General features: G+C 57.6%; 1 protein-coding gene across 2 annotated transcripts in view; it reads left to right on the top strand.

The window, feature by feature from the left end:
- ILRUN (inflammation and lipid regulator with UBA-like and NBR1-like domains) overlaps nt 1-3,126 on the top strand; it is a 33,187-nt gene extending 30,061 nt beyond the window's left edge. For both annotated transcript variants that reach the window (XM_037410664.1, XM_037410668.1), the window contains one exon: nt 103-3,126. In XM_037410664.1, coding sequence (XP_037266561.1) covers nt 103-138 — 36 coding nt within the window. In that variant the 3' untranslated portion in view covers nt 139-3,126. The remainder of the gene's footprint in view (nt 1-102) is intronic.
- Nucleotides 3,127-22,317: the final 19,191 nt, after the last annotated feature.

Consider the following 22,317-nt stretch of genomic DNA (forward strand, 5'->3'; position numbering starts at 1 on the left):
TTCCGAAGTACTGGGATGGGATGGTCGGTATATGTAGGTGTTACACTGACCAGTTTTATTTTTTGCCTGTTGAAATTGATTATGTCTCCAACTTTCTTTCAGGGTTTCCACGGTCCTTATCCCTTCGGACAGTCTTAAAACACAAAAACACAAAACGGGTATCGACAAGAGGAGAATTTAAGAAAGAACTGACTTTTGGGGGAAGGGAGGGGGATTCATGTGGCAGACAGACACAACGTGGATCCCCCCTTCTCTGCCTCCGTGTTCTGGATAAAGAAGAAAAAACAAAAGCCCAGTAACTTAAGACTAGCTGTTTTCAGAGGAAAATACAAAATCTAAGTATGCATGTGTGAATGCTGGATTTCAGGAGTGTTGTTAAATGCTATGAGAAAGAAAATATACCAACACCATGGGTTTGGGGTTTTTTTTTAGAAATCATTCTCACACATAATTAGGTAGTTTAAAAAATGAAAATGAAAAAGCCATCTTTAAAAAAAAAATATTTTGCCTACAGAGCGGTTGTAGTTTGTGCAAATGTTTAATTTGTTTGTTTCTTGTTCATTTATTTTTTTTTTAAATAAGGGACAGCGTGCATTTTTATGGAACTGTCATGTTTTGCTTGCTACCGAATGGGAATTTGCTTAGCATCTTCTGGGGCTTGTGCAGTGACTTCTTTTTGTTGGACATTTTTTTAGTGACAGGTTGGGTCTGCACCCAGCTCTGCATTTTTAATATCATCTGCTGGTTTTAGTTACCAACTTTTTAATCTTTTATTTCTTGTTCTTTTTTTTTTTTCTTTTGGTTTGGGTGTTGCTGTTAGTTGTCCTGCATGTCATTGCAAACCATGCTAAAGACCAGGTCTCGGTATTGAAGTTGGAAAGAAGGCTCTGGGATTTCTAGGATAGCATGGAGTGCTCGTTTCCCTTCCCCTTGTACATGAAGTACACACAAATACACGCCCATATTAATAAGAAACAGATTTATTAAAAGTTCCAGAGCTGTCCTACATGGTTAGCATTTTAAAATACCTTTTTGTTAACTCTTGATGTACAGTAGCTGTGCCTAGAGCAACCAAGCAAGCGTATCAGTCTTGTGCCAAGAGGAAACTTTTTCTGTAGCTGTAATTCACTTGGTAGTAGTTGCAAAGCTTTACAGGTCACATCCTTTTTAATTTTGAATCTCCCATCTCTCTCTTATACTGTTTTAAGTTTGCATTCGTTTCTCCTGTGATGAAGTATTAGCTTTGAAGCTAATTGTTTGTGTTTTTGAATGCAGAGCAAGAGTTAGCATCATCAGCTGGATTCCACTCTGTTGCCTTGTATTCATTCGCCTTTATCGTCCTGGCTTGTAGCTTTGTTGAAGCTCTTCTCTTCTAAATGGGATCTCCAGGTCTTGGTATCAGAGGGGGAATCACTCCTCTAAAGATTTGGGTTGCTCTGCTGTTCCTCCAATGCATTTTCCTCCAGTTACGGATTGGGAAGCCCAGTGTGAGGGGAGGGAGAATGGCCTCGAGTGCTGCGGTGGGTTTCTAAAGTGCTGTGACACCACAGCTCCTGCTGAGGGGGAGCAAGGTCAGGGGATACCGCCTCACTCAGAAGCGCTGAACAAGGCTGGAACAGCCGTCTGCCAAAGAGAAGTCATACATAAAGCTCCCACAACCTTCTTCCAAATCTTGTCAGTGAAGACTCTTGTTCTTGTTGGAGCAGAGCGCAGGCTTGCATGGCTTTATTCTGATTGCCCTTGACTAGTTGTACTGCCTTGGTTGGTTTAGAACAGGGGATTCACTTTCATTGCAGCTACTGAGGATGCTCTTGCCTTAGTGCGTACAGACGGATCTTGTGGAGGATGGTGGGAGTTCTGCGTATCCAACAGAAGGAGAACTAGGTGATGGATTTTGGTTGTATTTCAGAGGTTCAGTTGTTAAAGGTCACTGTTACCTGAAATCTTCCTTCAAAAAAATGTTTACTTGGAGAAACAAGTATAATGTAAGAAATTGTCTGCATAAAAGAGGCACTGCAGGATTTGGACTGCTAGCCATTTGCACTTGTGGTTTGGTGAGTGCCTGGGTCTGTCTTGGCAGCTTGCTGGAGCTGGGTGAGCGTTGAGATCCAGGGCGGACCTGTGGAAGGTGGTGCTGCACCGCTCAGTGCAGCTGTAGCGTTTGGCTCTTGTCCTGTCACATCATTTTGTCTTGGATTAATTATCTCCTCCTAGCATTCAGTCTAGGGAATGATTTGCATTACTGTAGCGTAGCACGGGTGAGTGGATCCTTTCTTTGCTCCCTCCTTTCCGAGCAGGTGGCTTGTGCGACAAGCTCTGAAGGCACGAACACGTACCTGACCATCACGCTCTTGTAATACCGTTGCTTCCCTTCTGAAGGCATCTAAAACACTGGAGGCTGCTCTTAGTGACAAGGTGACTCCTTATCTTCATTAGCTCCTTCTATCAGCTGTGTAGCGAAAGGGAGGAAAAAATTAAGATCTGAGTCTGTGTGTCACAGCTGGTGCTGCGACCTCTTGCCTTGTGTCAGCTGAGGCGTCTGGGAGACCCTTGAACTCAGATACCCCCACACTGGCTTCCTTCTGCTGCCAGCCACGTATGCTCCTCTCGTATATAACGGCTGCCACATTCGTGTTCCTGTGCTTTTCCTAAGGCTGGATTTTCCTTTTCTTTGAAAGAAAAAAAAAACAAAATAAAACAAAACCAACCACCTTGCATGCACCCCAAGTAGTCGTGTGCTTTCCCACTCAGAAGGCATACTTGTTCTGTATAGACTTGAATTCTCTTGAGTGTTTCCAGTCCGTGGTGTCCTTGTGACAAGGGTCACTTACTCCAGGGTGTAAAGAAAGGCAGGGCCAGGTCTGAGTTGCTGCTGAAATCTGCAACCTCTTGCTGCTTACATCCCCGCTCTTCCCCAGGCAGTGCCTGTGAGCACTCGTGTCTGCAGGAGCCAGCTCTGCAAGTGATGGCACGGAGCTCTGGATGCTTTGAGGGCTGGGGTTGTAACCCTGGCTGTGACGGGGAGGAACGTTTAAATTAGTGGTTACTCTACCTCTGGGTTTTTCCTCGAGTGAAAACTGTTTCACTAAGGCCAAAGGTGGTTTTATCTCCTATGGTTCCTTGGAGCTTAGTGGTGCAGCGAGCCCTCAAATTGCTCTTGCTGTCAGGTTTCCAGCTTTTAAATAGGGAGATTTGAGATGTATTCAGCAAAGCTCTTTCCAGGTGACTTCAGGGCACTGTGATTGTATCGGTCTCAGCTACACGAAACAAACAGCCTGGTTTTTCGGAAGTGCTGAATGCCAAATATTTTGGTGAGCCTGCAGCATATGTGGTGGCTCGGAGAACCCCATCCGTGCGAGTTACACACGTAGAACCCAGGCCTGCTGGAAATGGGAGGGAATCCTGATGGGGTTGAGACTGGGGAACCAGTAAAGAGGCTGTGTTACCCCAGTGAGGCTGGTGTTCCTGATGGGGGGAGGGATGGGGCTGGTACCTGCTGGTACGGGGGGTACGACCCCTCCGAGGTTCGGGAGATGCGGCTCCCCCAGTGAGGGGCGAAGCCGTGCGGGCAGGAGAGCAGCTGGAGTCTGCAGGGTTAGGAAATGCACGCTGTCCCGTGTCTGGGTTTCTGTTGTGTGTTTTAATATTTTTTTTCGTGTGTGAGTGCGTGGGTGGTTCTGCAGCCTGTCTGTTCTCTCTGGGGGGAGCGCATGTGTAGAACAGGATGGTGTGTTGCCTCATTGAGTCTGGGAGAAGCCCTATGATAGCACATTGGGGGTGAAAATAAAGGAAGCTTTTTCCTTAATGTATAAATGAATATTTGTATGATTAAATTAACACAGAAAAAAAATGTCCTGTAGCTGTTGAGAGTTTTATTGAAGCTGCAAAACCTTCTGAGTCTGTCATCTTAGTTAAATGTACCCAGCTGGCTTCTGTCTCCGGGGTGTTTCCAGACACTAAGACACAGTATCCTTCACCCCGTTCTAGCCCTGTCTTTACCCAGTTCACTTCCAAAACAAATTCTGTGCGTGTTGAGTTTATCAGACAACCCCTCCAGCCCAGGCGGATGGGCATGAAGGGTGGTCGAGAGCCCCGTGTGGATGTTTCGGTGAAGGAGGGATGCTCAGCGCGGCACCCCTGTCCGGAGGAGGATTCCCACCAGCTGCACGTACGGTACAGACCGCTGCCACGCGTGTTACACCTCTCCGCTCCCGTCGGCGGTGGATCTCCCTCGCTACAAGGGCAGGTAACTTCGCTGTAGCTCTGTCTCTCCTGCCTGCACCGGTCCAGCCCGTGCGTCCAAGGGGATGGCTGGGGCTCAGCACCATGCCGGTGCTGCAGCTGGGAGATGGAGGTACCTTCCAGCTGCAACTGGGACTGCAGGGGAGGTGGCACTGGGAGGGCTGGGTGCCGGTGGGAGGGCTGGAAATCTGGTGTTCCTTACCTTCCAACACAAAGCGGTGCTTGAAAGGCTCCTTGTGTGGTTTATTTACGTGCCAGCACCTCGCTCAGAGCCTCAGTGCAGTATGAGGCCATACTTCAGACAGGATGGGTCCCGAGTCTCCTGGCGTGGCAGGAGAGGCAGTTTGAATGAAGGAAGTTTGGTTTTTTTCCTTTTCTTTCTGTCACTAAGGGATTCTCTCGTGTTCCTGTGCATCAGGAGGGGGACATACGGTCTCCGCTTTGGTGGGCACTTGCAGGGGTCGTCTCGGGCCGATCCTGTTCCCCCAGGCTTTACTGCTCAGGGCACCAGCCCAAACGTTTGCTTATATAAACTATACTGTGGAGCAGCTCAGCTGCAGCCCTGCTCTTGGTTCTCTCGCTTACATGTGACGCTGTCGCTAATCCCTGCAAGAAGCCTCGATGTGCGTGCGCTGGGTTTGCTTTTTAACATTTGAATAAATGCCTGGAGCTTTCATGCGCTGTTCAAGCTTGACTGAAAAGCCTTACTGGGAACAGACATCCTGCTACCTGCGCCTACAGGTATTTATTTTGTGCCTTGAAAAGAATGCACCCCTTGAGCTCTTGGTGCTCACGGGTGTCTTTAAGACCGATCTGTTTGGGTAGGTGGGGATTGCCTCCCCTTCCCTCTGCCCAACTTTTCATTGACTCTGTTATTTTGCTTGAAAGAATCTTGTTTGTCTTTAGGGTTGCAACCTGTCAAAGTGTGCCGGTACAGGACAATGCCATCACACCTTCTAATACTATCTCCTGAGACAGCAAATAACTCGAGGGATCCCTGATCCTGCGCTGAGGCTGGGTGTGGTGCTGGGTGGCAAGGCTGGCGGCCAAGGCAAACGGTACGCGCAGTTACCTATGAACTACTTGGGTTTGCTTTTTCTGCCTTTTTTTTATTTTTTTGCCCCCAAAGGAACCAGATTGTTGCCCATTCCAATTTATAAAAAATTATAAAAAGAATTCTGTTTTTTAAGCAGCTTCTTTCGGTCCCTGAAGTGATGCTGTGGTAGGCAGGAGCTGTATGGGTGATGGGTTACGGTGAGGAAGGGGTGCTCAGCACACTGGGTAGTGCTCAGGACCGAACAGCACCATCCCCCAAGCCTCGCTGCGTGCCCGGGCTCCTCTGCCAGCGCCGCTGGCTGGAGGGTGCCCAGCCAACCACCAAGCACAGGATGTGCTCCAGAGCCTCCGCAGCATCCCTGCATCTCCTCATACCCACAGGCGTGGGCTGGGGGGCTCCAGCAAGCACCCTGCCCTCCAGCAGCAGCAGTTGTAACCACAGCAGAGAAGAAAAAGGCAGGTTTTGTGATATTATTTTTTTTTTTTTAATTCCCTCCTACCTGCTGTGGCTGCTAAATCACATGGTGCGCAGCCTGCAGTGCGCAGCAAGGCGTTAAGGGAGGGATTTGGGCTCGCTTCACCTCTTCTTCCCTCTGCTCCTGCTTCTCCACAAATCCTGTGGGGATGCGCAGTGAAATATTAACAGGCCAAGTGGGGACGCAGGCCGTGCTGGCGAGGGGGATGCTGTGAGGGAGTCCGTGGGGAAGCACTACGGGATCTGTGCGTACGTACACGGGGTCAGGAGTAACTTGCAGCGTAGGCTTTGACGGGAAGCGCTCTCTAACCTGTTATCTGCTGTTCACGTGCTCCGCCTGTGTGTTCGTTGGAAAATACCCAGTGAAACAGAAATTCTTTGAGGAAATCGAATCTCAAATGTTTCCTACCCCATTCATAAAACAGCCGAGTAGTAAAAGCACACAGCACAGAGCGAGCGAGGAAGCAGATGGCACACGCAGGTGAGGACCAGCCTTGTTTGCCCCACCAAGTGCTGCGGGCTCAGCTCCGTGGAGCAGGGCTGGCTTAAGAGCAGTCTCACGTGCACCATTTCCTTATTTTGATTATGTCTTCCCTGCAGAAGGGATGCCTGCGCAGGAACTTTGGGGGCTAAAGCAGGGGGGAAAAGGAAAAAATATATTTTTCACCTATTTACAAACGGAGTAACCGGTGGAGCATCCTGCAAGGCGGCTCAGCTGCGCTGTGAGTTGGTGATGCTGTCAAAACCACGGATACAATCCACGGTGTTGGGGAAAAAGGGTGATGCTGGGACTGGGGTGGAGGCATTGACCTGGCTGGGGTATCCTCCAGCCAGAGGAGAAGCTTGCTGCTCGGCTTTACGAGTTTCCCGGAGGCAGCGATCCCAGCTCCTGCTGGTTGGGGCTGTATGTTTGAACCCCTTCTCCGTATAACCAGCTTCCCATGGGCTGCTAGGGCTCTTCTCCCAGCTCTGAGGTGTATCACCCTTCAAGCTAAGGGTGTTTGAACAAGCCTGAGGCTGCAGATGGGATGTCATTATTCCCCTTCACCAAGTGCTGTGTGTTTTTTCCAGCAGTCAAGTGCCAACTCTTCACCTCTGGGGCTCTGCTAGGCTGGCTGTTTGTGGGAATTCATTGAGGATCTCTGCAAACGAGGATAAAAAATCCTTCTCAAGAGCTTTCCCACTTGCTGGCAGGGCTCAGCCCTTTGCCAGCTTGCTTGGCTGACTCAAGCTTAAGGTGTGTGTACCGTCCTGGGAGAGCCGCGTGCCTGCAGGAGTGAGTCGAGCGATGCTGAGGCACCTCCGAGGGTGCTGCCAGGCTCTCCACTTGCAGGCAGCTGTTGTAAACACCCTCAAAGTGCCCATAAACTCCAAGTAAACCCTGAATTCGGCCACCGGAGAGGAGAGCCAGGTGCGTGGGTGGGGAAGGCCATATAGGATGTCTTACAGAGCCACTTGCGCTGCCGGCTGCGGTGTCTCCATGGCAATCTCCCTTTATTGACATAAAAACAAGGCTCCTGCTTCCCAGCTGCCGCCGTGGGTGATGGGGTGGGCTGGGGCTCAGCATCGTGCCCACACACTTTTCCTCCAGTCCTGCTGCAGCGTGGGGGGTGACGTGGGGTGGCGATGGCCGGGGATGCTTCACCCCACGGCCGGTGGAAGGTGCCTGGCCGGGAGGTTGGGATGCGGCGTTCCCAGGTCTGTTCCCAGCGAGGGCAGTGCTGGGTGGTTTATAGGTGAGAGATGCTGAGGCAGGAGGTCCTGAGTCCCCAGCCAGCCCTCTGGCTGTGGGAGGGAGCCCCACAGGACTCCTTTTTAACAGCAGAAATTGTTTGTGGGTGTTGTGTCTTTGCTCCCCAGGGCTGTGGCTCATCCCTGCTGACCCTCACCAGGTGTTTTTCTCACTCGTAAGACGGGAATAACTACCCGGAGCAGGATGGATGGATGGGCTGTGTGTCCTTCTGCTGAACAAGCTGCTTGTGCTCGACCGTAGCGTGTGGCAGGAGCTGGGGAGCATCTTCCCGGCTTTGGGCTGGGCAGGTGGCACCGTGTTCTCTGGGCAGGGAACGCTGCGGGAAGGTGGCTGGAGATGTTATTTATAACCAGGGATCGCTGGGGAAGGGCCTGGCCTGAAGCAGGTGCCAGCAGAGGGAGCTGAGGTTGTTCCTGGTTTGCAAAACCCTCCAGAGCTGCTGGATGTGGCTTTTCCAGGCTTTGGGACATGCTGGTGACAGTGGCCAGCCGGGTGTGAGCTGTGTCCCCATGTGCTCCCAGAGCTGCCGCTTGGCACCGAGCGTGGGGCTGGGCTGGGGAGAGGTTTGCACCTTTCTGGGGGCATGGGGGCATATGGTGCCCACTGGCAGCGGGGTGGCACCGTGTCACCTGGCCCCTCACCACCACTGTGGGGCTGGGGTGGTGCCACCGAGCCAGGCAGGAGCGTGTGCTGGCCAGGGGTGGCACGAGCAGGACCTCCGAGATGCTCTGAAGGCAGAGGTGTCCCATCGGTGGGGAGCAGGAGGGTGGCTGAGCACCAGTAGCTCCACGTTGTGTCCAAGTCTGGAGGGTGATGGGCTGCTGGGGGGCAAAGGGGGTCTGGGTAACACCACCTGGAGCCAAACATTGCTCTGCTGGGGAGGCTGGGATGCAGCCAGCTGGGCGGGGGTGAGTGCCCCCTTAGCTGGGACCCTGTGCCTGTTACACCACGGTGGGGACACCAATTCTGCTGGCCAGGACCTGGCCCTGCCTCTCTCTTCACTAGGATGAAGCAGCGGGTCTTGTTGCCCCATGTCCCCTCGTAGTCACTGCTCCCGCCCACCCCACGTTCCCCCCGGCAGCGGTGGGGTGTGCAGACCCTGCTCTGCCCTCGCTGCCCACCCCAGGGCATGCACAGCTCTGCGGGAGGGAGGGCAGGGACCCCAACCCTCGGGTCTGGGATAAGCCAGAGCTTTTTTAGGAAAGGTGTCCTGCAGCAGGGGGATTTCAGCCTCTCCGGGGCCGAGCTCCCTGTGCTGTTGGCCTGGGTCTGTGCCCCCGCGGGCAGGCAAGGCTTGCCATCCCGGGCAGAACACGGTAAGAACCTCACATTCCTCGTTATCTAATCTGCCCCGTTTTCCTTCCTCCGTGTTTACCGTGGCTGGGTTTCCTCAATTAATTCTGACAGCTGCAGGCTGGGCCATGACGTCAACCTGGGGTAACGAAGCCCGAACCCCGGCTGGTGTCGGGCGGCGTGGTGCTCAGCTCCCCCTGTCCTGACATTTGGTTCTGTCACGATAATGGATGTGTCTGGTTGTAATGGCTGTACCCGGCTCAAAGCGGCTGCGGGGGGGTTGACCAGAGCAGTGTGCTTAGCTCACAAAACGGATAACGAGGAGGTCTACTGATCGACCCCAGTGATGCCCGGGGTGCGGTGGGGGCGTCTCAGCCCGCTGCTGCTGCGGTACCAGCCAGGAAGACACCCCCCCTCCCCCCATCCGTACTGATGTACCCCCCACACTCCCAGAATTAACAACCCTTGCTCAGGGCTGGCTGGCGCACGGTCCGGCCTTAGTCCCACCTCGCCGTGAGTGTAAATCGGGCGTTGAGACCCCAAGTTTGAGGATGAGAGCTCCAGCCACCGGCTGGGTCAGTGGGCCTGGACCCCCCCCTCTCCTCCCCAAGCCGCAATGCTGCATCCCTTGGACTCGCACCTCTGGCTGCATCCGATGGCACCCGGGGACACGTTAACAAAAGCGCTGAACTCTCAGCTCAAGCTGGCTTGTCACACTAAGCGCGTCTATCAGTGGCAATTCTGAATTTGTTTTATCTGTTGCTTTAATTATTTTTTTTATTCAAATGGCAAAACTGTTTCAGTGAAGGTCCTCCAGCGGGCCGTGGCAGGCAGATGCTGAGTGTCTGTGGAAGCCATCAGACCAGGCTGTGGCAGGCAAACGCTGGCTCCGATGTGCGGCTGTATCCCTTAGACCAAAGCTGCTGTTGACCAAGTCTGAGACCAGGATTGATCCAGCCACGCCTGGGCTCCTCTCCGGGAAGCACTTCAGAAGGCAAGGGGACCCTTCCCAAACCTCCTGGCTCAATGGGAGGGCTTTTCCCCGCTCTGGCCACACATCAGGCTTGTGCCCATCACGGGACAGCCGGGACACAGGGATGAGCCCCTTCCACCCCAGCCGAGCCCGGTGGGATGTTGAGCCTCTCCAGCAGGTGACAGCGAGAGATGCTCGGGGACCGACCTCCCCACTCCCACAGCAGAGAGGGTCTGTCCCCAGCGGTGTCCCCTGTCCGTGCTGGTGGGACACTTGAGCCTGTCCTGCCTTTGCTCCCGGCAGCTCTGGGTGCTGCGCTAATTGGGGCTGTTAATGACCAAGAGCAGTGCTTGGCTGGACTTTGTACAGCAGAGTGTTGGGCAACCGTGGCCAGCTGCTGCCGCTTCCTTTGGGGTTACCTGGGTGAGCACCCACTGCTGCACCTCCCCCCCCCCCAGGGCTCCGCAGGCAGTGAGGTGGGGGGGAAAGGGGGCTTGGGCAGCACCAGGGTCATCCTTGCTCCCTCTGGATCCCAGCAAAGGCCACTCGGAGACCTCTCCGTGGTGGGCGGTGAGTGTGCAATGCCATCTTCCTCCCCCACCCCCTCCCCAGCATCCCCCTGCCGCTCCCCCAGCCTGGTAGGACTTCATGGCAGCCCCAGAGCATCTCTGCTGCCATGGTTCGTGGTGGGATGTGGGGAGGAGGGTTAGCTCTTCAAACCACGGCTTTGGAGCATCCCAGTTTGTCTGTCATGGAAAGGGCAGGGTAAGCGGGGGCTCGGTGCTCTGCACGTACCTCCCCGAGCAGGGGACCCCCCCGGCCGAGCCTGGCTGCTCCGCCTTGCCCGCAGGCTGGGAGGAAGCGGGTGACGGTGCCTGAGAAGCAGGTTTGTCAGAATTTTAAAGGGATCTAAATAAATAGCGATAAGGAAACAATTATTTAAAGAGCAAACAAATGGAAACTGCTAAATGTACCTTCTTTTTTTTTTTTCTTTTTTTTTTTTTCCCTGCGGGTGAAGGGTACAGGGCTGATGCTGTCAAGTGCTGGGAGCGGGTTCCTGCAGGGGCTGGATCTCCTGGCCAGTGCTGGCTGAGGTTGGTAACTGGGATGGGCTGGAGGGGCTGCCCCGGGGTGGGCAGGAAGGGGGAAGCACTGCTGGCTCAGCCCACAGCCCCAGCCAACCTGGAAATGAGCCTGGCCATGACAAACTTTTGTTTCTTCCCACCAGGAAAAAGGTTTTCTGGGTCGTCTGAAAACTCCAGTGCCCAGGTGAGCCCATTCTGGCCAGGCTCGTGGTGTCCCAGCCCAGTGCTGAGTCAGCAGGGGCATGGGACAGGGGCATCCCAGGCCGCCCAAGGGGGATGTTTGCCACACAGATGCTGCGGTGTGTTGCACCCACTGGCTCCAGTTTGGTTAAAGGCAGAAAGAAGCCTTGACTTGCTGCTGGAGGCCATCCCTGCTCCCATGGGAAGAGCTGTTCCCACTGCCTGGCTGCCACGTTGTCCCTGTCCCCTCGTCTCCCCAGCTGCACCAGCACCGCGCGCCCCGGAGATGCCGTCCCGCTTCGGGGCTGCGGCTGTCGCCACCGGGGCTTTGTTTCAAAGGGCAGCTCCTTCCCATCCTTCCCACCCCGTGGCTTTTTTCATCGGCTTTTGGTTGGGGATTAGGCATGTGTTGACAGAACAAACATTTTGCTGCCCTTAAAATCCACCACTGAGGAGAGGAGCGACGGCCTCGCTCTGCTGGTGCCCTGAGCCAGCACCGGGATGGGGAGAGCCGGGCTGGGGGCCGGGGCAGCTCTCCAAGGGGAAAACGGAGCCGTTTTGGGTCACATCCTGCACTAGGGCTGGAGCCTGGCTCTGGCTCTCTGCTCCCTTGCAGAGCATTAATCACTTTCTGCTTTAATAGCCCTTCTGTGAAACCAGGGATGCCACCGAGGAATGCTGCCCGCCTGCGCCAGGGCTTTGGCGTGTGCTGGTGGCCCCGGTGTGCCGAGAGCTCTGCGGGGCTTGTTCCCTTCTCCCTATCCAGGCTCCAAGAACCGCGGCTCCTCGTGGTGTCAGGGAGGCTGAGGGTGCCCGTGAATTGCTCCCAGGAGCTTGTGTTTGTCAGGGAAAAGCAGATTCCTCCAAGCTTCGAGGCCAGCTCGGTGCCTGGGGAGGGAGTGAAGACAAGACACGCTGCTGCCGCTCCCTGTCCCCAAGCACGGGACCTGGTTTGGGGTCCTGCCCTGCTTTGTGCCCGCCCAAGCCCCAGGTCCTGGTGCCTTGCTGAGCCCCCTGGCCCACGGGTGCCTGACCTGGGCGCTGTGCACTGGGAACAACACGTTTCCTTCGGAGTCGGGTGACTCATGGCTGAGTCACGGCTTATTCTGCCGCAGCTCGGCGCAGTCCCTGTCCCCAGCCTTCCTCCAGCCCTGCAGGATTGTCCCTGTCCCCAGCCTTCCTCCAGCCCTGCAGGATTGTCCCTGTCCCCAGCCTTCCTCCAGCCCTGCAGGATTGTCCCTGTCCCCACGAGAGGACCTGGAGCACGGCACCTTCGCCCCAGGCCCACGGCTCTGTGGGATGCAGAGCAGCCTTGTTCCTCGTGGGGTCCCCCCCTCTGCCTGGGGGGGCACAGAGGGGTCCCCTGGATGCTGCAAACCTGGCTCAGCAGGGCTGGCCCTGCCTGATCCCAAGAGAGGAGAGGGGTGGCTCTAGTCCCTGCTGCCCCCCTGACCTTCCCCTCTCCATCCAGCCCCGCCAGCTCTTACTTTGAGCAGAGACAAGGCTGAGCGTGGGTTTTAGGGGTATTTTTAAAGATTTTGCTCCTGGGGCAAAACCTTCTGCAGGTTCTCCTGGGATGGATAGCGCTGAACCAAAGGGGAAACCACAGCCAAGAGCCTCTCCTGCTCTCTGGGGCATTGCGTGCTGCCCTGGCCCGCCTTGGCTTTGAGACCATTGGAGCTGCTCGTGCTGCCCGCTCCCACCCAGGAGGTGTTTCCCTGCCCCAGCGGCTCCCACGCTGCCGCTCAGTGGGCCCATTATACCCAAGGATCGTTTTGCATGCGGGGAGAAACAGCGGCAGCAGAATGAATTTGCATTTCTTAATGGCAACCAGTGTGGGAAACAAAGCCGCTGAGGGTTTTGCTGCTGCTCAGGCCCCGCACCGGTGCTGTGTGAAAAGACAACATCCCGTCTGCTGGCACGGAGCCCTGCCCGTCTCACCTGGCTGCACGTGTGTGCCTGGGAACCGCCAGCACCTAAGGTCCCCGAGCCACTGGCACAGCCAGGGGGTGCCAGCCCTGCTGGTGGGATGCGTGGGTGACGGTGACAGAACAGGGGGGTGATGCTCGTCTGGGTTGTTTTGGGGGATCCTCTCATCCTGGATGTGACTTGGGGGTTGCTTGTCAGTGCCACTGGTGCATGGACAGTCCGGACCAGGAGCCGTCCCCACACGTGGATTTCCCTCCCTTTGCACCCCCAAACTGCCAGCGACCTTCCGTCATCCCTTCCCTCATCCTTCCTCTGCCAGGGCTCACGCTGCCACCCAGCCCGGCGCACCCATGCCACCCTAAGCCATTTCTTCCTGGCACTGCTGGGTGACCTGCAGCCATTTCTAGGCTTTTAATCCCGAAAGACAAAAGCAGGAGTTTAATGCAACCTGAGGAAGAAAAGAGCAGGGCTTTGAGCAGGGAACAGCAAACACACTGGTGGATCCCGCTGCTTCCAGCCTGGCCGGGCACCTCGCGACCTCCCTGCCTGCGTCACCCCAGTTTGCGCTGGTGGTGCTCAGCCTGCCGGGGGGGGAGCAGGGAACTGGGGAGATGTGGGAAACCTGCTGGGAGGAGGTGGGATGGTGCGTTTGGGTGGGGAGTTGGTGGGCCAGGGGCTGGGCTCAGGGTGGGAGGCGAGGGTTGTGCTGGCATCACCCTGCTCACTTCGTCCACCACCAGCTCATCCTTCCCCAGCCGCCCTCCCAGGCACAACCGGACTGAAGAAGTGGGGCTGTGGCACCCCAGAGCCAAACCCCAGCACCTCCTGCCACTGTGGGGTGTGAAGGAGCCTTTACACAGCACCAGGTGAGCACCGACACCTCCGTGCCCAGCCAAGAGATGGCTCCAGGACCTCCCACATCACCAGTGCGGAGCAGACCCCCACCCCTGCACCCCTGGATGGAGCTGGGCTCTCCAACACCCCCATTTGCACCCTCAAGGGCTGCCCTGACACGCAGGTGACACCATTTGGGTCATGGTGCCATTAACTCTCTTGCTGCTCTTCTTTTTATTTATTTTTTTTTTCTCCTTCTTTTTTGCTCAGGTCTCCCCACCACAGCCCGGGAACGCCGGAGCCGCCTCATGCAGGGACCGAGCACTGGAGCAGCGGCTTTTTTATCAGGGTGGGCCCTGCAGGTGGGTGCCAGCAGCAATAACTGCGGCTGTTTGCCTCGAGCACACATGCATCTCCCGTAAATTGGGTTTATGGCAGCATCTGGGAGATGGGGAAGCCCAGCAAAGGCGGGCGGGGGGGGGGGGGGCGGTAATAAAAAGGAGCGGCCCTGCTTGGCCACAGGGCTGCTCGGGAAATGGGGATGTTTGTCTGGAGCAAGGAGGAGTTCAAGGGAATTTGGTTGGTCTCTGCTCTGGAGGGATCGTGGTGGTTTGGGAGCGCTGCACGTGCTCCCTGGTAGACCTGCACGGGGTCACTGCACAAATAAAAAGCGTGCCGGCTTCTCCGTGTGCGCCCGTGAGTTGTTCCTCTTGCACTCCCTGGCCCTGGAAAGCCCTTCTCCCACCTCGGGAGGGGGTGCTCAGCCCCTTTGCGGGGCATTAGGAGCACCCAGTCCTGGGGGGTGCCCCAGCCAGCGCCTCACTCCCTTTCCCCACCGTGGGGACCGTTCCTATCCCTTGTAGGGGGGTCTGGGGGGGATCCCAGGGGAGCACGAGCAGCAGCTCAGCTGGATGCCAGCACTATGCTTCCTGCTGTTTGCTCCAGTTTGGTGGCACAGGGACATCGTGCAGGACATCAAGGATGCTGCTCTGCACTGACATCTCACCAGAGCATCTCCAAAACTCATCGGCACAAACCAGCCCGCCCCGAGCACCTGGCTGGGGAGCAGGAGGTGCAGGGGGACCGGGGAGCCATGCAGGGGGACCAGGGAGCTGTGCAGGAGGAAGGGGACCTCGCCGGGGTGGGTGTTGTGTCAGGACTGCAAAGCAGACAGGAGCTGGGATGGAAAACGTGGCCAGTATTCCCACTTTCTGCCAAGCACATTTTTCAGGGAAAGAGGAGTTTGCAGGCAGTGGGTGAGATGTGTGTGTGACCCGCTAGCCCCCTGCTCCTCCTGCCCTGCTCCTCCTGCCCTGCTCCTGCCATGGAGACTCTTTCTAGGATTGCAGGGAGCACTCCAGGCTCTGACCTTCCACACATGTGTTAGCTTGAAATAACACAGGAGTGAGGGTGATAAACCCTCCTAGAGCAGGCAGGGAGGAAATGAATTGCTGTTAGCAAACAGGCAGTGAAGAGCAATTAAGATTACGGGTAGCAGGAGGGGAGTGAGCAACCACTGCTACCCGCTGGGACCTTTCTCCTGCACCATGGCTCCAGCCCCAGCATCCCAGGCTCTCCCTCAGCAGGGATTCCCTGCGTCCTGGTGCTTTCCCGATGGTTACTGGTTAATTTGAAGGCTGGTTTCTGCCTTGGTCTCAGCCCAGCGTTGGAGCATCCCCCTGCACCTGGAGCCCCTGCAGGTACCAGGGTGGAGGCAACGGTTCTGGGGAGGTTGAAGCCTAAAGGATGCTCAGTCTGGTGGGAGCCTGGGAGCGTCCCCCCTCATCCCGCTGCTGGCCTGGAGCTGTGGCCTCTGTCTTGGGACAAAAATACCTGTCAGATGTGGGGCTGGCGTGGGCTGAGGCACTGAGCGCTGCAGATGTGTGTTCACACCTGAAGAGCAGGACTCAGCGGGGGGATGCGGTAACGGCTTTTCCACCGTTTCCAGTCTCCTTGGGCTGCAAAAAAAGCTCGAGAGAGCCCCTCCTCAGCCCAGGAGCGGGGGTACGGCTCCTCTCTGAGCGTTGCCCAGAGGCACAGCCACGGGATGCAGGATGAGGCCTCTTGGAGGGACCCAGGCTTGTGGGTTTGCTTGGCACAGGGACCACCGCCGTCCCCAGACGCTGTGCGGGAGCTGAGGCACAGGGAACCCTGGTGCTGCAGGGGACCAGGAAACACCACTGGGCTCAGGAACAAATCAGGCCTGATGGCCTCTGTGGTTTTTGCAGTGACATCAAGTGCCTTCAATAGTTTTATTATATATTACACGGCTGCTTATCTATTATTCTTGTGATGCAGCCAGAGATTAGCTGCAGGCAGGTGGGCAAAGAGATTCTTCCAGGCTGATTCATGAGTCGTTTCTCCATCCCTCCCCTGCGGCCGTGTTCCCAAGCGTTGAAGTTTTAGCTGTGGCAAAAGGCACTGGAATCAGAGCCCAGGGGTTGACAGGGAGGACAAGGAAAAAGCATTGCAAACTGCGCACACGGGGCAGAGAAGCCAGACTTTATTTCCCCTCTTTTGTTGTTCCTCAGGTGTTGCAACCTCTTCTTTTCCTGGTTTGCATAGGCAAGCAGAGCCGTGCTGAGCTGCCGGTTGCGCAAGGCAGTGCCGAGACCATGGCACGGCCGCTGCTTTGGGGAGGAAAGCCGAGATCTCATTTTGGGGCTTTTTACCTCTTTTCACGGCTCTGTATTGTGCTGGCCAGCTCTCCCCCAGCACAGCAAAGCAAATGTTTTTCTCTTTAATCTCTTTTGCTTATCAAAATCGCCAGCACTACCGATAAGAGGAGCAGGGAAAGGTTTTTCAGGTGCAGATTGTGAGACAGGCAACAGGTTCCCAGACAGACTGGGACGATCCAGGACTGGGATGCTCCGGAGCAGGGTCCTAGCACTGGGCACTGCCAGTGCATCCCCTCTGCCTGGTGCCACCCTGCTGTCACCCCATGTCCCCACTCACGCTTTGCTCCGCGTTGTTCCTAGCTCTTTCAGGTGCACTGTTTTGATATTTGCTCTGGTAACGAGTGGGTAGTAATTAAACCTAATAAACAAGGGAGACCTGCAAGTGATGTCACAGCTAAGAGGTGCAAATCCAGCTCGCGCAACCCGTGCAAACCATAACCTGCTCGACCAACTCCCCCAAACCAGCAGCCCAGCCGCAGGGCAGCGGCGCGGAGCTCCGCAGGATGGTGCGGGATGCCCGTAGTGATTTGTGTGTACAGGGGTGCAGAGCTTACACGTGGTTTTACTCTGGATCTTAAGTGTCCCCAGCAGAGATGTCTGCGTTTCTGTGCTGCGATGAAGGTAGCCGTGCTTGGAGGGCTACGGCCTCGGCGCCGGAGCTGCGTTCAGGTGCTCCTGCCCCTGTGGGGATGCTGGGGTGGGACACAGGAGCAGGGCTGGGTGCTGTGCACCAGCACCTGAGCTGAACAGAGCCCTGGTGTGGTGCTCACCACTCCCGGCTTCCCACGGTGGCTCTGGCCAGGATCTGGCATCGTGGGGCAAAACCAGGCAATGGTGAGGTGGGGGGGCTGCGTCCTGGCAGCCCAACCTGCTGCAGCTCTCTGGAGCGTTGCAATGGGCTCTGCGAGGTGCAGGATGAGGCCGTCTGCCGTGGGGCAGCTGGGTTGTGATGCTCTGAGCTGTGCCGGGGGCTGTGCTGTGGCTGCCGGGGGTACTGGGTGGCCGGGACCCCCCTCCTGGCTGTGCCACATTCCCATCCCATGCGCCCACCCTATGGCAAAGCCCAGCCAAGGGCTGGTGGCTTCCCCGCCGCAGCCACTCACCCTCTGTGTTCTCCCCAGCCCTCATCTCCCCCCACCCACCGCCGCGTGTTCTGAGCCCGGCTGTGTTTACCAAAACAGGGGAGAAAAGCTCCCCTCAGACGGCAGGAGCTCTAATCGGGGAGGAGGGTACGTTTTCCCCACTGATAAGATAACATTGAGGTGTTTCAAAAGGGAGGCAGAAACTCCTGGCGCTGGCGATAGCACGGCAAAGCCCTTTGCCAACGTGCCGGGCGGGCCGGGGAAGCCATAACGCAGGGGTTGCCTTCCTGTAGGGTTTTATTTTCCTCCTGGCAAATAATTCCAATGAACGACTTATCGGCTGTGCCGTGCCACCGCCGCGCGCTGGCCCTGGGGCAGCCGAGGGATGCTGGCTGCACCGCGGCCCTTTCCATGGGCTGGGGATGCAAAGCCCAGGCGTGACGGCCACGCGGCTGCCAGGGCACGGTGACGTGGGTCCGACCTGGCTTGCACCGTGGGTGGTTGTGGCCGGGGTTTTGTCTGACGTGGGTTTTTAGAGCGTGGGGGAATTTGGTTTACGTGTGTGGGAGAACCGCCTGAACTGTCCTGCGTTCTTTTTATGTGTTAAAAAAAGACAATAAATACCAACTCGGTGTCTGTTTCAGTCAAAACAGCTTTTTCCTGCTCATGCTGGTGGAGACAACCCAGGCCTGGAGCACTGCACGTTCCTGCCGTGCCCCCGGTGCCCTGGGCTGCCTGCAGGCATCAGCGAGGGCCCTCGGGGAGTTGACAGCCGTATCCCTGGTGCGAGGGGTGGTTTCGTTGGTGTGAGGGGCTCCTTTTGCCCCCAACGGCTGGCTCTGAGCATCCTCACTTGCAATCTCTGTCACAAGCCCCTTGTGGCTGTGGCACTTGTGCAGGGGATGCTCCTGGGGTGTCGGGCGGGGATGCTCCTGGGGTATCGGGCGGGGATGCTCCTGGGGTGTCGGGCGGGGATGCTCCTGGGGTGTCGGGCGGGGATGCTCCTGGGGTGTCGGGCGGGGATGCTCCTGGGGTGTCGGGCGGGGATGCTCCTGGGGTGTCGGGCGGGGATGCTCCTGGGGTGTCGGGCGGGGATGCTCCTGGGGTGTCGGGCGGGGATGCTCCTGGACCCAAAAGGGCCCAGCCCGCACTGGGGGAGCAACATTGTGCTGCAGGGTTCAGCCAGGGACTCTCATGCATCTGACGGGTCTCTGTTGCTGCAGGCTCTGGCTCCAGGAGGAGCCTTTGGTCTCACCCCCTGTGACATCCCCACCTCTTGGGTGGGTTTCCCAGATGAGGCTGGGAAGGGGTTGATGGTGCCTGGATTTGCCGCACTCTGCTCCCAGGACCCATTTGGGTCTGAGCCCGGAGCCTCAACGCACCCATCAAGGGTTAACCCCGGCTTGGACTATTCAAACACCTCCAGCTGAGGTAAGCACCCAGCTTGTTTGTTCAGGTAAATAAGGAAGGAATTAGATATAATGGGCAAAGGAGGCATTTGCTGAGCACCTTGCACTCAGCTGCCGGCTTCCCCTCGCATAGCTCTGCACCCCGGCTGGCTTCATCCTTCTGCCGCCCTCCGAGCCACTAGTGCTGCCCCATCCTCATCCTTGTCCCATCCCTGTCCCCATCCCACTGGTGCCTGCAAAGAGCCGATGCGTCTCAGCCCGGCCGCCCTGCCGCCGTGGTGGGGCTGGCGCTGAGCCGGGCAGGGTGCTGCTGGCCGCCCTCCCTGCCGGTGCCAGGGCACCCCGCTTGGGGCCATGCCCACGCCGGCTGCCGTGCCGAGCACCACAGGGACGGCTCTTCCCACCCTACGCTGGGACCCATGCGGCCTCTGAGCCGCCCACGCACCCTCGAGGTAAGCCCCACGCCGCTGCCGCGACCCTCCCCGGCTGCCCAACGCTCTACCAGCACCTACCAGCACCCACCTTCCCTCCCTCCCGGGGCTCCCACAGTCCTTTTGGCACCAAGTTGGAGTGGCGTCCCACATGAGCATCCCACCCCGCAGCTCCTCGCACCTCTAGGTGCCGTTAGGGCTGAAGAGGGACAGGTTGTCTCCTGGCACGAGGTCCCTGGCACTTCTCGGGATGGTGTCACCCAAAATAAAATGGGATTTGCCAATTTTGTGCCTTCACCACCTGCTCTTGCTCAAGCAAGGAGGGTGGGATGGGAGCTGGGGCTCCTGGAGGTGGCTTCTGGCTGCCAGCGGGTCCCTGGGGGTCCCACGAGGCCCTGTGCCCAGCGGGAGGCAGGGGACGATGCGCTTTGGGGCACTGAGTGACCGATGAGCCGCCAGGGCCCTTTATGGAGCATCTCATGTCCAGGGCAGCCGTTCAGCTGCCAGCTCAGGGGTGTCACTATAAAGCACTTTGAATCCCTTCAGCAGACCTGCACCGTCTCAGCGCTGCTCTGCTTCTCTGCCGGGTATTTTTTTTCGGTCAGTGCTGAAGGCGTCTTGGCTCTGGGGTTGATTTCTCTGGTTCTGCTCGGTTAGTGAAACACAAACGCGGCTCGGCTGCCAAATCCCCCACAATACGGGTTTTCTCATGGGCAGGGAGCTCGCCAGGGAGGAAGGTGCTGCTATAAATAGGGGCTCCCTGGCCGTGCATGGGGAACACCAAGCTCTGCTGCTCACCCAGGGGACACCGAGCACCGGGCCACCACGGGGTTGTGGCTGTCCCCCCCCATTCCCAGCTGCTGTTTGCCTCCCCGTGCTGATGGAGAGGGCAGCCTGACCTGGGGCGTTGGGGACACTTGGTCCCTGGCACCAGCACCCATGCAGGTAACGGCAGGAGGAGCCAGGGGAAATCAGTGGTGTTGGAGAAGGCTGGGGGGGAAACTGGGGGTCCAGGACCCCCAGGATGGGCTGCATTGCTCCTGGGCGTATGGGAGCCGTTGGGCTTGCCCTGGTCCTAGCCCTGTCACCACGCAGCCCCCCGAGTGCTGTCCCAAGCCCCTGTGAGGCTTTGGGGAGATTTTGGGTGATCCCTTCCCTCTCCACCCAGAGATAAAAGGGGTGCATGGCACCAGTGGGCAGGGTTTGGCAGCTGGGAGGGACATGGCATGGCTGGCACAGTGAGGCTGGCAGGGCAGGTGGGATGCGCTGGCAGGACCCCAAGTTGTCAGCAGGCTCTGAGCACGCAGGTGCCTGCTGCAGCCCCGGCTCGTGCAGGGACACCAGGTCCCTTTGCCTGCTTAATCTGGGCCCCAGAAAATGGCTCACGCCTCCTCCATGCCACTAGCCATCTGGCAGAGCCACCAGGCTCCGGCGTCTCTCTGTGCCCTGGTGCAGTTGGCTTCGGGGTGGGCACCGCGGCGTGGGGTGGCTCCTCCTTAGGGACCGAGGGGGAGAGCTGAGCCCAGGCGAGTGGCTGTGGCAAAAGGTGCTGAGCCAGACCAGAAAACAGGGAAAATCCACCCAGGTGGCAGCCCCAGATGGGCTTTGGACAAGGAGAGCATTGCTGGGTCTGTGGCGTCCCCATCCTCTCCCACCCCTGGGGTCCCAGTTCGCTGCGCTGAGGCACGCGGGGCGAAGCCGAAGGGATCGGTGAGACAAATCCCGCTCCGCACAGCCCGGGACAGCTCTGGGTCCCGCACGTCTCCGGTTCCTGCCTGGGCACCACAGCATGTCCCCATCCCTGTCCCCATCCTCAGCCTGGGCTGGAAGTGACCCCGGCACCTGGCCCTGGCCCACCACCCCAGCCACCCCCGAGCCCGGCTGCCCAGGAAGGGCTTTTGGAAGCACCCAGGGACTTGGGAGACATCCTGGGTGCAGGCAGCACCTCCTCCTGTGGCGGGCCAACCTCTGCCGGCCCCACGGGGCTTCCCGAGCCGTGCTCCGGCACAACCTGTTTAACTGCAGATTTAATTTTAATTAACAGACCCATTGTTAGAGGGTGGTGGTTGGATGGATTTCTTATTTATTTATTCTTCTTGCTCCGAAGGGCTGATCCAAGCTCTACGCTGTCACTCGTGCACATGTTGCCACCCTGAGCGCTGGTGGGTTGCGTTGGGAGAGCTCGGGGTGGTACAGGAGGTCCTTGTCCCCATCCTCACCCCCCTTGGCTGCAGCATCCACTGCTTCCCCAGGCTCTGGATGGGGCTGAGTCCCTGCAACTCTGTGGAGCTGAGCCGTGCCCCAGCACCACCCAAAACCCTGGGCTTGCTGCTGGCCCCGTGCCTCAGGGTGTGCAGGGAGCCCTGTCCCAGCCCTGCTGCCCTGGGCTTTTGGCTCGAAGGGAACGTGTGGGTTCGTTTTCTCAGCCGCTGTGGGAGCCGTTTGGGGCCGGGCTGTCATGGTGCCCTTCGGTGGCAGCCACTGCCTCTTCCTCCTCGCCCTGCTCCGTGCTGCCGTGGGGAACAAGCCCTGGTGCCGGCAGCTTTGCCCTTTGCCGCAGCATCCCCGTGGTGCCAGCGAAAGTGGGGAGCAGGGGCACCTCGCACCCATCCCCGCTGGTTGGGGTGTCCCCTCGGTACCCAGGGGTAGCACTGGGGAGTGATGCAGGGTCACTCATCGTTTTGGGGCTGGGGGATGGCAGGTACCTCCTGGCTATGCCCCAGCAGTGGGGCTTTGTTGTGGGCATGGAATAACCCTCGGGGGACTCGATGGCTCCATCCTGGTCCGGGGTCTGCTCCTCTGCCGCTCGGTGCCAGAGCCTTGCCCACCCATGACTGGGCTGCAGGCAGCACTGGTGCTGGGGAGGGCTGGGTGAGGATGCCGGTGCTGGGGTGGGC

This window comes from Falco rusticolus, chromosome 17 (assembly GCF_015220075.1).
Source record: "Falco rusticolus isolate bFalRus1 chromosome 17, bFalRus1.pri, whole genome shotgun sequence".
NCBI lineage: Eukaryota > Metazoa > Chordata > Aves > Falconiformes > Falconidae > Falco > Falco rusticolus.